Raw genomic sequence first — 16,006 nt, 5'->3', positions numbered from 1 at the left:
ATATTATTGTGGTTTTGAGTTTAATTCCTTTGTATTCTTTTTATTTCAAACAAACAGCAAACACTCAATTATGATCACAATGACTAAAAATTACTTCAAAGAATTCACGCAATCCCGATGTATTAAGAAGAAACAGAAGGAAATAAAACACAAAGATAATACAAAAGAAAAACAATATGGCCCAGGAAAGACATTTGGACATGTTTTGTTCTTTTGTTTATTAATATTTATAAAGTCTACAATTCCAAGGCAACGTTTTATGTTTAAGATACATGAGGTAGCCTATATGAATGTAAAGAATAATACGATAGATTTGATTTTGTATGACACGTAATCCCCAGCTGTCATTTCGGCACACGGCGGCGTGTGATTGGTGCATCAAGATCCTTTTTGAATTACAATTGGTTTTCTGCAGGAAGGGCGGGACTTGAGGGGGGACCTGCAGGCGACACAACAGAATGAACTAGAAGAGTGGATGTATCGTCGAAGACGCCGGTGCGAAAATCATGTTTTAACGCAGCGAAAAGCTGCTCACGTAAAGACGCCACGAAGACGTTTTTGTCAAAACCATCCGGAAGCTCTTTACGGTCGAAACGCAATATTTTAATGTGAGTATAGACCAATCACACCGTGCTTCAGCGGAGACATTTAAAGCATCAGTGACCATGTTTCATTCTTATGTATGTCATGATCACTTATGAAATATTGTAGCTGTGTGGCGTCTCATCTCCGAATATGTTGTAGATAAAGATGCGTTTGGATAATCCTTCGTTTCAATCCATTATTTATAATGTTCAAAAACATTATTATAGGGTGAAGTGCCCCGAACTTCCGGCAGGCAGGAGCTGCCCTACATGCTTGCAGCATCAGCAGCAGCAGTGTGCAGACTCTGATGTTAGATCGGTGTAGTTATCAAACAGGAAGAAGTGTCAATTATAGTTTTTTCCTAGAGAGCCTTTTTATATACAAGATATGTACATATATATTTAACAAATATATTTTGTTCAATATACTGATACTGATTTAGATATTTTCCTCTGTAACCCAGAGATCATTACATGCATTGTGTCTGTCTTGCACATGTCATAGATTGTTGGATACAATACCACATCATACTGTATAGCAATATCGCAAACCATATTTATGTCTTAATAGTATAATATCATGCCATTCTGTATTGACAGTGGGTTTTAAACATCAAGACAAGACTTGGAGTATCTGTCTCTCTATCTGGAGTTTGGTTTTGATTTTTTTTTTGCTGTTTGCAGGACGTTATGTGGTGGCCTTGGCCCCTCGTGTCTGTTCTGGTGCTGTGCTCTCTCTTGTCTGTGGGCACTGTGCGGACCGCACCCTGCCAGACCTGCCGCAAACTTACAAGCAGCTTCATCAAGGTCTGTGCCTGCCTGTTTGCAATCCATTTCACTTCTGTAATGTTCAAAGAGCTCAGATCAAACACTGCTTTACATTTCCATCCACATAGAATTAATTGGACAGGTGCCTTATTTAGTGACAGGTGGTTGTAAAAATGTGTTATTTTAGATGCACATCGAGTTTTAGTTTATGCAAGAATATAATAGTTCATATTTTCAGTTTCCTTACTCATTCCAATATTGAATGTCTGTTTTATTGGTTGTTTCAGGGCTTGGAGCGAACCGCTAATAAGAATTTTGGAGGAGGGAATACGGCTTGGGAAGAAGAGAAATTGGCAAAATATGCACGTAGGTAAGAGATCTGTAGTAAACCAATTAATATCTATCTTTTTGATAGCCCCCCCACCCCAAATTTTTTCAGTACAAGTTTTCGTCATTATTATCTAATTATTTGGGTTTTATTTAAAATTGTACTGTGTGTGTGTGCAGTGAAACCCGTCTGTTAGAGATCGTAGAGACCGCGTGTGACAAGTCAGACTTTGACTGCAACAAACTACTGGAGCAGATTGAGGATCAGGTGGAGACCTGGTGGTTTCACAGGTGAGAGCATGTCCCACTGCTGGAGTCGACGGAATCGACTCTACGACTCTCATTTACTGTCATTCAAAGCCGAATACGAATGCAAAATAACTGAATGAAACCTTGCCGGTAGCAGTCCGTGCTTCTTTGTGCTCACGCTGAATTAAAGGCACAGTGCATTCTTTATGGTCATGGAGTGACAGCAGAAAGCAACACTATTATCTTTTAAGCATGAGAAGTGGTGTCTAATGTGGTTTTAACAATCGCCATTACTTCCCTTTTGGCCAAACCACAACAGCACATTTAAAAGAAGTCTATCTTAATGTTTTATGCTTGTTTTGCATGTGTAAGAGTGGAAAACGGTCACATCGTGTTGTCAATGTACTGAGAGAATAACCTTCTGGGAAAAAAAAACATGATGCCGAACTACATCGGCATCATGCTGTATTGCATATGTGTGAGAGAAAAGCGATCATATCACACTGTCAATCACTCGATCTCTCCTGCAGTGAATGAACCCTCTTTTGTTTTTATTCATATCCCTCGAAACAACGCTGAAGTAGCCTATGGCTTTTATTTATACGCCGACTTGCAATACGTGAATCTAAAAGAGCATTAACAAGGCGAATAAAACAAATCAAAGTATATTTCTGATGAGCTTCTGAAAGAGGTTTTGCTCATTGATGTATTTAAAATAAAGTGGGTTAAAATTCTGTATGTGTATTTTATGTTTGACTTTTAGGCAGCACGAAGCACCAGACCCGTTTGAATGGCTGTGCATTGATGAGCTGAGACTGTGCTGCCCGCCAGGACACTATGGACCGGAATGTGCAGGTAAACAAGATGCACGTTGGGTTATTTTTTCTAAGTTATTATAGATGGCTTGAAAGCAAAAACATTAAAAAGCGTTACTGCGCATGGGTGCTTTTGCGGCCCTAACTTACTCTAGGACACATCCGCAAGTAATATAGAAGAAGAGTCCCTGTAGATTATTTCTGAAAACAAGCAAAAGAAATAACAAGTAAATTACATTAACTATCAAGGTAAAAGTATGTCTAGCCAGTGTCCTTTTCGTTAACCATTTGAATCCAGGAAGGAGTATTAGGCTGCAGTTCAGCTGTAGGGATGAGTTTGTGAAAAAATGTTTGCTGTGTAGAGTGTCCGTTAGGTCCTGGGGGTGTGTGCGGTGGTCTTGGTCGATGTGAGGGTGAGGGCACACGTCTAGGAGATGGAGAATGTGTTTGTGACCCAGGATACTCAGGCCCCTTGTGTCAGAACTGTGCTGATGGATACTACAGAGAAAAGAGTTCCAATCACACACAACCACCCTGCTCCGGTAACCACACACACAGTTTTGTTTTATAAATGAGCATATTGTACCAGTCTCTTCATGCCATTTGTGGTTATTAAATGCAAATAAAAAATATTATGGGAGGATGTTGAATGTGTGAAAATGTTTTTTTATTTAATTATATAGCTTGTTATCAGTCCTGTAAAAAGTGCACTGGTCCACAAGACAACAGATGTCAAGAATGTAAGCCTGGATGGATCCTTCACAACAACAAGTGTGTTGGTTAGTAATGCCATAACAAATAATAGAAGTTTTACAGTACATTTATCATATGCATCAAATGCCACACTAATAATACCCCTAAAGATATTAGGAACAACTCACCAAGATTTATAAATGAAGAATAATATTAGGGATGTGCCTGTACGTAGTGAGTGTAAACGGTGTTACACTGGGGTCTGCTCGGCGCCGCAGATGGAATTAAGTCTTGCAAGTCCAGAAAAATCATTTTCCTAAAGATAAATTTTGATTTATTGAACCATTCTTTTTGTTAATTTGCTATTTGACTCTGTCCAATCCCCTAATTGCATAGTCACGCTCTTCCATGGTTCGCTGCGTTCGCTAAGTGCAAAAGTCTAGCTAAACAAATAAATAACAAAATTAATCTGCCACATCTGGGAAAAGTCCCCCACACTCGGTTTTCGTCTCTTCATTTTCTTTGTGGCAGTTATGCAGTCCATTTTTTCAGTCCAGAAAAATCACCAGCTCAGTCATAGACGATGGCATTTGTTCACTATATTTACAGCAGCAGCACATAGAGAGCACAGAGAACATAAATGTGACACATTTTCTTCAAAGATTATTCACCGTGCCATTATTTAAGGCTTTGTCATTGTGTATTTATTTAAGATGTGGATGAATGCGGGACTGAGTTGGCTCGATGTCCATCTAACACCTACTGCTTCAACACAGATGGCTCTTATGAATGCAGAGGTCAGTTATATAGTGTTTTAATGCATTGTGTGTGTTTATTTACACGTACACTGATTATGGGTTATATGTAGGTTGTGATCAAGCATGTGTCGGCTGTATGGGTAGTGGACCTGCTCGCTGTAAGAAATGCTCTCGAGGATTCAGGCTCACTGGTTCAAAGTGTCTAGGTAAGTGGAATTCAGGGCCATGTACTGGTGAGTTTGTTTGGGTAATGACGAAATGTGTCTGTGCTTGCTTTGTCTATGAGATGGACATTTTTTTTATCATATTTCCAGTGCTAGACAGGTTTTTAAATCAAGACAATAATAAAAGATTTTAATTACACACTGATACGAAAATGTATGTTGATAAAACTAGTAGAGATTTAGTAAATAATGTCATGTTATCAAACATTTATCATCACTGTTTTTGAAAATTCAGTAAACATTTAAAATAAATTTCAAGGTCATGAGAAGCATCATCTTGTCTGGTTGTAGACCGAGTGTAAGATGATGACGAATCAAACTTGTTTTAGATTTGTATGATTCGTATGCAGCTTCTTGCACTTTTTTTATTTTCATCAATTTAATCAAAGTGAAGCCAGACATCGCTGTGCGCTTTCAAAGCCATCTGTTCTCCGATCTTGAGTCTGGACCGCAACCACTGGCAACACAAGCAATTAGATCTCAGGGTACTGCCGAAATGCCAGCTTAGCCAGTCAGAAAGAAAGTTCATTACAAAATAGAAAAGTTTTTAGACGTTTTTCATGACCGAATACTCCGGTACTCGTGCCCATCCCTACTTTGTCTGATGATCTGTCTGTACTTTTCAGACATTGATGAGTGTTCTGAAAAAGCACTTGCCTGTCCTGGACTCAATGAAGCTTGTGTAAATGAGGAGGGATCCTTCCGCTGTGAGTGTGCGGGGGGATATATTCGACGAGACAGTATTTGTGTGGAGAATCTACCACCTAGTAAGTGACACACGCCTGTTGCAGTGTGCCAGCATAGCAGCAACATAACTAAAGTAACAACTTTAACATACTTCTCAGGTATCCTGTTTTGGCAGCACAACTGCAGAAGTACCATTATTTCTTTTTACCAAATTAGATACAAAATATTTTATGGAAGACCTGAAAAATAACATCTAGGCATGTTTTTCTAGAGTTTATATTTAAATAAATGTTACATGAAGATAGTAACTTTAAAAGGTAAAATCCTTTGTCCTACAGACCGGCAGCGTTTAAAGTGGGCACCACATGGCCGAACTGCCAGTGTGCATATAATAATGACAAATTTGCATTACGTTGTGTTAAATACATTAATGAACCGCTTCAATAAGATGATTTTGTTGACTATATAGATTATATTGGAGATTATATAAAGATGACTTTGAGATGTTTTATCGCCTGAATCCACAAATCAAGGTGTCACCAGTAGGCAGACCAGACAGGTGTGTTGAGCAAAGTTAAAGCTAAACTCTGCAGGCTCACCAGGACAGACTTTGGACAGACCTGCTGCAGGCTACTGTTGGCATACTGGTGGTTAAGCAAATGTCAGGAACGATCACTTTGGTATATTTTACAGACAATAAACAAGACCACTGGGATTCTTCCCATACATAATAACCCATGCAGTATTAATAGGCTGTGCAATTCATTTTGTCTTTATGCATTATTACACATGCTTTTTTTTTACGTCAAACTTTTAAAATATCCCCTCCAAACTTCAAGTCAGCCGTAAACAAAACAAACATGTGCCCATAAAATTCCTATTATATCTCTCTTGGACAGTATCTACATTTAACTGTGTGCCATCTAGAGGCATTTTTCCTCGCAACCCCCCGCTCTGCATATTTTTCTGATCTCACACACCTGATTAAAAACACAAGCTCATTAGAAGAAAGTTCCATGAACTAACTGTTCCGAATGACATGGTCAATGCATAGTGTTCACTGCGAACTGCTGCATAAATATGATGTATTGGAAATATTATCAGCAAACCTCAAATGGAAAAAAAACTGTTACAGGCAACAGGCCTGCACAAAGTTTCCATTTTCAATCACTATTCTCATCAAATTATAATTGACATCTAAACTTGTATGTATGGTTTTTCAGAAGGACATCTTCATTTAATCTTTGTGCGCTGTAATGCTGTTGTATACTAATTTATACTACAAATTACATACAAGCCTAAAGTTTAAAGCCACCACAAATGCCAACTGTGAACTTTTCACTTGCCCTTTTAGAATTGTTTCTCAACCGTTCTATCCCATCTTCCATCTCTTCTCCCCTTCACAGCTGGTCCAGAGAAGGGGCTATTTGATGAGATGACAGACGACGAGATCCTCGTTCTGCAGCAGATGTTCTTTGGGGTGGTGATCTGTGCACTAGCTACTCTGGCTGCCAAAGGAGACATGGTCTTTACGGCCATCTTTATAGGAGGTTTGGCTGCAATGGCAGGATACTGGCTTTCTGAGAAAGGCGATCGAGTGCTGGATGGCCTCCTTAAAGGGCGCTAATGAATCAGACACTATGAGACTCAAATGTGGATAATGGCAAGCTGTCAGGGAATTCAGACATTTAGAAACGCCATGGACTCTGGGTTTGTTAGCTGGCGCTATAGCAGTGCATGTCAATCAGGGATGCTACGGGTTGGGGATACTGTAAGTGGCATTAGCTATGTTGCATTTTGATGCTCTGAATTAGTGGATAATGATGTTTGTACCAAGCTTATTTATAACACTGTGTTCCAACAGTTCAATTGCTGCTGTATTTAATAAGATTCTAATAGGCTGTTTGACACAAGGCAGTGGTTACATATTTGGACTGACCTGAAGAAAAGCAACAGGTACTGTACATATTGGCATGGATCTTTCTTTTTGCTACCTTAGAAAGTACATGTAACGCCCTTTACATTGTTTATACAATATCATATTGGTTTTACATATACTGTAATTATTTCGGGGTTCCCTTATAAAACTGCCTGTCGACTATGGAAGAGAGATGAGCTTGTTGCCGTGGGTATTTTCAACAAAGAAAATTATATCATATGAAAAGATGCTGAACACTCAAAAAGGAAGACGGGTAGCTAGCAGGTGAAAAAACTCTTCTTGCATATACACAGTACAGTACAGTCCCAAATGCATGAACTATGACCCTAACAATGGTGATTTCTAGTGTGTTTTAATTTGAAATGACACTGGTTGTATGTTTGTCAATATGTTTGAAAAGCACTTCAAATGATTTGGGTCATTTTAATGGGGCCCCAATATATTTTTACCTAAGAATCTCTGTGACCTGTCCAAACACTTTTGATTACTGGATTTAAAAAAATTACTTAATTCAGAATGATTTGTGAACTCTGAAGATTTGCTTAGAAAAATTGTACATCACCCACTGCTTGCCAAATTTAAAGAACAACACTAGGAAAATGTACCTTATTTCAATGATTTTTTTAGGCTTGGAAAACTATAACAATTCCTTATTTTCAGGTTATTACATGAGACTGTAAGTGCATAATATATTTATAAATGTGACAATTCAATGTTCATTGTAGTTATTTATTATTATATGTATAGAACACACATTCAGCTGATGTGGCCTTCTGATCAGTTGTTTTCATTTTATGACCGATTTTGCTCCCTGCTGAAAAACATGCATGCCTTTTTGTATAATTTAGATGAAAACAAATTTTCATTGCTGCATTTACTTGTCATATTTTTCATATATTTGTGAGTGTGAATATGCCCCACAACAATAAAAGTGAGACCTTTGATATGTTTCTCAAAAATCTAAAGTCCCCCAGAACCAGAAGTTCTGATCTTTTTTACTTCCGTATTCTGACTCATTTTCGAGTGGAACAGAATTTCTACCGAGAAAAATAGTGGGCATGGCTTGTGTTTTACATCACAACTTGACTGAATGTACAAAACAGTTGTTGCATTTTTAAATGAAACTTGCAGAAAGCTGACAGTTGGAGAGGAGGAGTTAACGGATGCCTTGCCAAAGCCGTCTAACTTACATCATCGAAAATAGATAGCCACTAGAGGGAGGAAGTGCATTTTCAGAATTTGATAATAAAAAATCTGAAAAAGCACTTTCGCCCTCTCCTGACTCTCCATTTCCGATCTTCCAGACTGTCAAGGCCATTCATTTTAATAAGAAAATGGCCCGCACTGATAAGCTATCTGTAATAAACACTGCAATATTCCAATTGTAATTTTTATTTCATCTGGACTTAAATGTGAACTATTCTGAGTTGTTTTATCACCACTTGTTAGGATGGACAAAGATTTTATTAAAGAGAAATCATCCTAAATGACTGTTTTATTGGTTTGGTTTAGTTGGTGTACCACACTGAATATTGTATCTGCAGAAATGACGATTCACAAATGAAGCTAAGAATATGAATTGCACTTTTTACTTGATTATATCTGCTTTGATCAAGTCAAGTCAAGTCAGCTTTATTTATATAGCGCTTTTTACAATTTTCATTGTTACAAAGCAGCTGTACAAGAAAAAATGACTATAAGTAAAACATAAAAGGTTATGGAATTCAAAACACAGGTCAAATATCAGACACACAATAAATTCCTATATGCAGTGTTAATTAAATAAGACTACCAAATTCTAGCAGCCCCCCCGGCCAGGCAAAACAGTGCAAAACAGTATGCAAACGGTGGCGAGGAACCCAAAACTCCATTGGAGGAGAAAAAAAACCTCGGAGGGAAACCAGGCCTAACCAGGGGATTCCAGTTCCCCTCTGGCAAAAACTGCTGCCTCTGCACAAGCTCAACAGTGCTTGCACAACAAGGCGAAAATAAAAAAAAAAAATTAGATTTAAAATTATCATTTATAATCTAATAGTGGCTGAAGTTTTGTAGGGACGTCACTTCCTTCGTCCAGCATTTGTCAGGTCTAGGAATGGATTGCGCCCTGCCCGCTCCGCTCTTGTAACCTTGGAACAATGAGACAAGACTGGCTGAGAGTAGAGTACTGTTCTGCACTCTTTGATGCAACAAATGCATCAGATCAGAAAATTATGTTCCATGTAGCTGGTCTCTATAAATTGGTCTGTAATGGTTTTGAATAACATGAACTGATAAATTGTTAATCAAAATAATACATTATAAATCTATTAAGCAAATAAAATATAAAAGGAGAGGATGTACAGATGATTAAAAGGACATTTATTTACGTAATTTTAGTATAAACATTTCACTTGAATTTATTTAAAACAAATATAACTTCACAATGAAAACATTATCACAAAGTATGACCCTTCAGCTGGTCCCTGATCAGTTCCCCAGTTAAGAACACTGATTTGCATATGCTTGTCATGATGGATTTATTCATGTACATTTTGGTATCACGGAAATCAGATTCCTAATCTCTCCTGGTTTTCCCACAGCCATGTGTGATAGTCGTTGAGTTTATGGTCATTTGGAGTGACCTACAAAACACACAATCATATAAGAGCAAAAATATGACAGGGCTGTAGTTTTCGTGATGAAGTATTAGCTGTAATGACTCTACCTCTCTCCACTCCTCCACACAGAAGATACGATACGAGTCATTGCCATATTTTCCAATACCGTGTAACTCAATAGGATACCGCCAAGATTTACTCAGATATTCATCTAGAAAATAAAATTCAAAAGATACAGAAAAATTTATAAAACTGCAAGTGCAAGAATACTAACGTTGCAAAGGTCTGCATTGATTATATTAAATTTTGTCTGAATAGTGTAAACATTGTTTACTGAAGTTGTTTAAATATTTTTTAACACAAAAAACACACATGACGTGGCAAAAGAGTGAATATTTCAAGCTAGTCTGGTACATTTTACCAAACACACTGTACCGGAAAAGCGTACGAGTGCCTTAGCTCGGAGGTTACTGAGCCCCAAAGGCTGCAGCAGGTCAGCAAGCGGTCTCCAGTCACTCACTCGAGTCACTTCTGCATTTGGGTACCGCTCAAAAAACTGCCACAGCGTGGGAATTGCCATTTTCCCTGAACATATCACAGGAAGCAACAGTAGCATACATTTATAGAGGTTATGGACTTGCACAGTAAATTGATGAAAAGAACGTGTATGAACAAAAAAGATATTTGTTGGTTACCACTGGTTTTGTTGAGAAATATTGTGGCCACTAGAAGCTTCCAGGGGTCATGAAACAGTGTCTCTTGAACAAGCTGGTAAGGCGAGTGAGGTGGGGTCCATTTCCTGAAAGCCTTACGCTTTGGGGGACTCAAATCTAAAGAGAAATACATTTATGCATTTGGCAAACGATATCTGAAAAAATGAGAAGACATGATATCTGTGTATATCAATGTATTACACACAAATTAATTTCTGATCTTATTTGTTTTCTTTGCATGTGTGGATTGCTTGGGTTGTTACTGACATCTGGTGAAAATTTCTGTTAACAGCACCTTTAGAAATATATTTAGAGAGAAAAATGGTGACGTGTTCAATACTTATTTTACCCGCAGTAAATATTTTAATATTAAGAGGAAACGGTTTCTTTTTGAGATATTTTGTATTTACAATTAAAACAAACATTGACATCATCAATAAACTGGTGTTAGACAAACACAATATGTAAATCTTACATGTTTTATCTTCAATAAAAACACATCGTTCAAACTCACATTACATGAGCAGCATCTGCAAAAAGAGTATTTCTTTGACAGAAAGTTTTAAAATATGTTCAAGCTGTTGGTCTAAGAGCACTTAAAGCTCTAACATGCTATTTCATGAATTTTAACTTCTTTACACTGTTAAACAGTTTATTTCGAACATGGATTCCCGTTTCGTAACGGGTCCCCCGTATTGGACAATTCTCCCTGAAAAGCACACCCACGCATCATCCAGCGAGAAATCCCACATGCGAGCGTGAGAGAAAGAGCATGCCCACGTGCAGGGGCGTCACGCACCCATTTATTTTAAGGGGGCACAGTGTGCACAACACACAGAAACATGTCCTATACATACAAATATCTCTTAAGCGTATTCAAAACATTGCACAAATCCTTGCGAGAATTAAAATGTAGAAGAAGATTCATGTATCTATAACATAGTGTTTTAAATTGAAGCTAAATGCATCAGTCTAGTGTGGTAAAAAACAGCCAATCATTGTAATGTCTGACAATAAAAGAGAAAAACATTCAAAAGCATACGGAGTGCAGTCTATACCCCTCCCCTCTTGACATCAGCTATCTTCCCACCTTCCCACAGTTTGTGGGCTTCATTAAAAATCTTTGAAGTTACTTACCATATTTCCTTCCAGTAAAGTATGGGCTAGTTGTTCGTTTCTCTGCCAATAACTTTAACCCTAAAATGACATTGATTAGTAAGGTTTAGTAAAAAGAAATGCATGATTATGATTTACTATCTGCTGACATCAGACCATCAGGCTTTATACTTGAATATTGCCTTTAATGTGTTAGTATTTTCCCAGGAATGTGTACATATGTGTATCTGTATGCATTTGCTTTTCTCCTTACCTTCTCTATTCCTGTCTTCTCATATTACTTTTAAGATGATATCTTATTCTGTGTGTGTTAAATGTTGTTTTCTTGGTGTACAGCTGCTTTGATGCAATGCATCATGAACTGTAAAACGTGCTTTATAGAATGAAACTGATTTGAATTGACACACATACAGACACTGCACTTTTCAGATGTATGACTTGTAGGATGTTATTCAGAGTTTTTGTCTACACCATGCACAACGCAATACCTGACGAGCAATGATTCTATATTAGTAATGTTTTTAAATGTTTCGCGTCGCATCTGGTATAGACACGGTCATATATCACTGTCACGTTGATGTACAGATGTGCTCTGATGCCGTGAGCAAAGAGCTCAGATTTATTCGCACAGAGCAGCAGTGGCAAAGCACAACTCAAGTAACTGAAAATAACTCCACATATAACTTTGATCTTAGACTGTTCACATTGGACTTATTATTTTGGCAAGGAAAAGTTGACAATGGCGCTTTTTAGTCAAATAAAATGCTTGCAGCATTGTGGTTACAAATAGAAGCTGAGGGCATCTCATGTTATGCTATAACATCAGCTACAACACTAGCAATCTTCTCTGTGGCTTTGAAAGCTTAGGCAGCTGACTTGTTGTCAGGCAATGACTTCGGAGGCACCGTTTGTGATTTAGACATGCTTCATAGGCAGCGTAACTGTTTATAATTAAAATATAATTCTGAGAGAACTACTATAAACTACAATACTAATTTCTCATTAGAAATGCAATCAAAAGTTATCGAAAGTGAAAATTAACTTGAATTTATACAAAACTATGCTCCGACAGGCAGAGCAGTCTTTTGGGCAAGGCAACTGGTGCGATCGTGCCAGGGGGCCCTGCGCCAAGGTGACATATAAAAAATATGAATAATAATAATACAATAGAGGCACAATAATAAGATCTGATGGTCGCTTTTAATTAACAATGCCCCCTTTAATAACAGCTAAATGTATCTTACTATTGATTTTGCGGATTGAAATTCTATTTGACCAACGATTCGCTGTAGTAGCACTTAATATGCTATAGGGCCTCGTGTCGTCTAACTCACACTGGACCCCGCCCCATGCTTGAGACGGCCCTGCCAACCACCGTTTCGTCGGCCATTTTATTTTTTAAAGCTCGACTCTGCTCAACCAATTTCTTTCAGAAAAGTTGAACTTTTGTCAGCTTCAAAAGATGCTGTGGGCTGCAGAAAAATACTTTTTTGAAAACACAGTTTACTCTTTATAGTGTATTTTTTGTGTAAAACAGCTTCAAAAAAAGTGTAAAATGTGAACATAGCCTTATGTTCCACGCTGAGATGGCGATAAAAAGGTAAAGGTTCCGGACTGCCACTTTAAACTTTGTCTATTTAAATTTTTTAAGTTGTCTAATAAATAATTTACACATGCACAAACTTGAAATAACATCTTTAGTAACATTTAATATATGCAGTTATTTGCTTCGGAAGTATAATATATGGAAGTATATTTGAGAGCCAAAGTATCAATTTAAATTTAATTAATTTAATTAATTTAATACAAAACAAAAGCAACAAGTAATGCATGCATTTATGTAATAAGATAAAAAAAAAGCACAGGACTTTTTGTTCAAAATAGATTATAAAATACTTACTGCTTTCTGTGTTTCTAGAAGGTGACATATGTTCCACGTGGTTTGAGCTTGTCTCATTTTCTTCTTCTCTTAAAGTTTGTTTTTCCAGTTTATTCTCTAACAGACTCTGCTCTTGGCGTTTTGAAGTAGACTGTGGTCTTACAGCAAGTGTCACTATACATTTGTCTCCAATTTGATCTAAATCCTTTGTTTCCAGGTATTTTTGTTCGCCAACCTCTTCTTGACCATCCATTTCATCAAGTCTTGTTATCCCAGGAACAAGAAGAGAATTGTCCATAACGTTTGATTTTCTTTTCTTTATTCCTTTCTTTTTCTGTTGGCCGTGTTGTTCAGCTGGAGTCACTCTGCTGTTGTTACTGGACGCTGTGAAGCTGAAGTCACTTAGCTGCAGGTTGATGTCTTTTTCTGAGAGCAGATTATTCTGGAGCCGAGTCTTGGATCTGAGGCTCCTGCCCTCAGGACTACAAAACCAAATAAACTCACTGTAGCATATTCAATTCACAATCCAAACTATTTGTTACATTAACACACTGTCAAATCTTTTTTACTGCCTTAAAGTCCCAGTGAACGCCTTGGAATGTGCAGCAATATTAGCTGTGTTGACGTAATTTCAACTGAAAAATGCAGAGAACACGAGACGTGGGTGGCCCCGTCCCCTTAGGTTTACGGCACAGTCAGCCTGGCAAAGCAGGCTATATTAACAGCTTAATAGCCACAGTGGTGTAAAAGGGCAGTCAAGGCCTAATGGATAGAGATTCGGACTCGTGACCAGTTCGATCCTCAGGGCCGGCAGGTAACAACTGAGGTGCCCTTGAGCAAGGCACCTTACCCCTACTTGCTCCCCGGGCGCTGCAGTGATAGCTGCCCACTGCTCCGGGTGTACTTGTGTTCACGACTTGCTGTGCGTGTGTTCACTTCTCTCTGGATGGGTTAAATGCAGAGGTCACATTTCAGGTATGGTTCACCATAACTGACAAATAGGTCACTTTCACTTTTCACTTAAAGTCTATTAAAAGGATTAGGAACATCAGAGTTTTTAATTTACGTTGTTGAGTGACACTGGCGTTTGTCTTCTACTTTATTCATCAAGTTCATGTCTGTAGTTCCATAGAACCTTAACATTCAATATTCTGTGTAGACTTGAATCCGTTTTGTTTTCTCGGCAGATTTGCATGTATGATCGACGCATATGATCAGCTCTGTACTATCGTGTCTCTGGACCAGAGGACACTCCTGTGCAACAACTTGCGTTCGTGTTAGTGTTTACACTGTTTGGATCATCCCCTAGTGCATAATGCATCATTCACCACATCGGACATAATAAATGTGCGAACAAGTGGCTAATATGATGCGTCGCTTCAGAAGCTCTCATAGTTAAGGGGGCGGGACTCTACAGATTCTAAAGTGCATTTTGATTGGTGATGTCATGGTATTTCTTGATTTTTTTGAGCGCATGTGCCAGGCTGTTATCTTCTATATCATTTGCAAACTCGTAGGGGCATATCAATTAGTTTGACGTCCTTAAAGGCTATCTTATTTTTAATAATAATTTTTATTTCACTGGGGCTTTAAGTTTTTAAGTACAATCGACTTGTCTTTGCCAGTCATTTCAACCCTACCGTTTAAAATTTGTTAAAACATTTGCCAAATAAGTAGAAATTGCTTCAAGTCATGTTCAAGTAAAGACATTTGAAAACATGACTTGTAAAGCCAAGTTAAACTTAAGGCAGCAAAAATGTTACAGTGCCGAGATAATTTCAAACAATAAATCTACTTAAACAAACATGTCATGCACGTTGCTGAGTCTATCGGCAGCACCCACCTGCTAATGTACACATCGACTCTTGCGGCTGGTGCTACAGATCTGCCGTTCTGTCTCGCTCTTCTCTCTCTCCTCCCGTCTGCAGGAACACCTGCTGCAGCCGTCTGCGGCTGACTGCATATACGCAGCTCTGCGTCCGCGCTTTCACGTGTTGACATTATACTCACTTCCGAGTGACTAAACAGGCCGTTATAATGTGCCGTTCAACACTTTTGAAAATAAGCGATCTTGGGATCCATGATACTCCCTGCAGTGACAGATAGGCACTTGTAAAACACCAGTTAAACTTTTACTAAACCACACCATCCCCACAATAAGGCGCCCATAACACCGGGGTTAAACTATAATGATCTAATAAAAAAATTGAATGATATCACACAGAAATAACACATTATATGCCCCAGAACTGTTTGCTGGCATACATTCTTCAAAATATTCAAAAACAGGAGTACACTTTTGTATACTTGATACAAAAAATATAAAGTAATTTCCCATATGAGGTCCCAGAACTGTTTAGTTATGAGCATTCTTCAAAATATATTTAATTGTTATTTTTGGGTCAACTGTGGAAATGGGGGCACGCAGGAGGACAAAGTCCATGGAGTTAATTTCATGAGGGATAGTGTTCCACCTCAAAATGTATAGGATTTCAATCTTTCACTGTTAAATAGCCTCCAAATGCTATGCATACTCATACATTCATGCATCGACAATTACGGCATCTGTGGTTAAAAAAATGTAACATGTTACCAATTGGTGTTCCTCCATAAGGTTTCCGATATCGCTGTGCAGCCGAAGACCTGCGAGTGGGAAG

General features: G+C 38.1%; 2 protein-coding genes across 4 annotated transcripts; one reads left to right on the top strand and one right to left on the bottom strand.

Annotated features, from left to right (window-relative positions):
- Positions 1–413: 413 nt before the first annotated feature.
- creld1b (cysteine-rich with EGF-like domains 1b) lies at positions 414–8,528 on the top strand. 2 transcript variants are annotated; one of them, XM_079467278.1, is made up of 11 exons: positions 414–608; positions 1,269–1,391; positions 1,640–1,722; positions 1,860–1,970; positions 2,692–2,783; positions 3,106–3,285; positions 3,427–3,522; positions 4,150–4,233; positions 4,305–4,400; positions 5,045–5,185; positions 6,512–8,528. In XM_079467278.1, the coding sequence occupies exons 2-11, from the start codon at positions 1,275–1,277 to the stop codon at positions 6,730–6,732; spliced, it is 1,221 nt and encodes a 406-aa protein (XP_079323404.1). In that variant the 5' UTR covers positions 414–608; positions 1,269–1,274; the 3' UTR covers positions 6,733–8,528. The 2 variants fall into 2 exon arrangements, with proteins under 2 accessions (XP_079323404.1, XP_079323405.1); XM_079467279.1 differs by lacking the exon at positions 5,045–5,185 and having other exon boundaries at positions 418–608; positions 6,512–8,527.
- Positions 8,529–9,337: 809 nt separating this feature from the next.
- On the bottom strand, positions 9,338–16,006 carry mbd4 (methyl-CpG binding domain protein 4). Of its 2 annotated transcripts, XM_079466772.1 has the most exons (8): positions 15,943–16,006; positions 15,193–15,439; positions 13,371–13,831; positions 11,492–11,551; positions 10,337–10,471; positions 10,077–10,226; positions 9,749–9,852; positions 9,338–9,665 (listed from the first exon to the last, which is right to left on the bottom strand). In XM_079466772.1, the coding sequence occupies exons 2-8, from the start codon at positions 15,348–15,350 to the stop codon at positions 9,591–9,593; spliced, it is 1,143 nt and encodes a 380-aa protein (XP_079322898.1). In that variant the 5' UTR covers positions 15,351–15,439; positions 15,943–16,006; the 3' UTR covers positions 9,338–9,590. The 2 variants fall into 2 exon arrangements, with proteins under 2 accessions (XP_079322898.1, XP_079322897.1); XM_079466771.1 differs by lacking the exon at positions 15,943–16,006 and having other exon boundaries at positions 15,193–15,589.

Source organism: Barbatula barbatula, assembly GCF_947034865.1.
Source record: "Barbatula barbatula genome assembly, chromosome: 11".
In the NCBI taxonomy this organism is placed as follows: Eukaryota; Metazoa; Chordata; class Actinopteri; order Cypriniformes; family Nemacheilidae; genus Barbatula; species Barbatula barbatula.
The sequence above is the reverse complement of the archived record's forward strand: the minus strand, read 5'-3'. Positions and strand labels throughout refer to the sequence as shown.

What these genes read in the sequence shown, in the direction of transcription:
- creld1b (XM_079467278.1), top strand. Translation starts at nt 1,275, where the DNA reads ATGTGGTGGCCTTGGCCCCTCGTGTCTGTTCTGGTGCTGTGCTCTCTC. An exon ending in TCACAACAACAAGTGTGTTG is followed by an intron (nt 3,523 to 4,149) that starts GTTAGTAATGCC and finishes TATTTATTTAAG; the next exon opens with ATGTGGATGAATGCGGGACT. An exon ending in CACTGGTTCAAAGTGTCTAG is followed by an intron (nt 4,401 to 5,044) that starts GTAAGTGGAATT and finishes TGTACTTTTCAG; the next exon opens with ACATTGATGAGTGTTCTGAA.
- mbd4 (XM_079466772.1), bottom strand. Translation starts at nt 15,350, where the DNA reads ATGTCAACACGTGAAAGCGCGGACGCAGAGCTGCGTATATGCAGTCAG. An exon ending in ATTTCTCAACAAAACCAGTG is followed by an intron (nt 10,227 to 10,336) that starts GTAACCAACAAA and finishes TGATATGTTCAG; the next exon opens with GGAAAATGGCAATTCCCACG. An exon ending in GGCACTCGTACGCTTTTCCG is followed by an intron (nt 9,853 to 10,076) that starts GTACAGTGTGTT and finishes TTTATTTTCTAG; the next exon opens with ATGAATATCTGAGTAAATCT.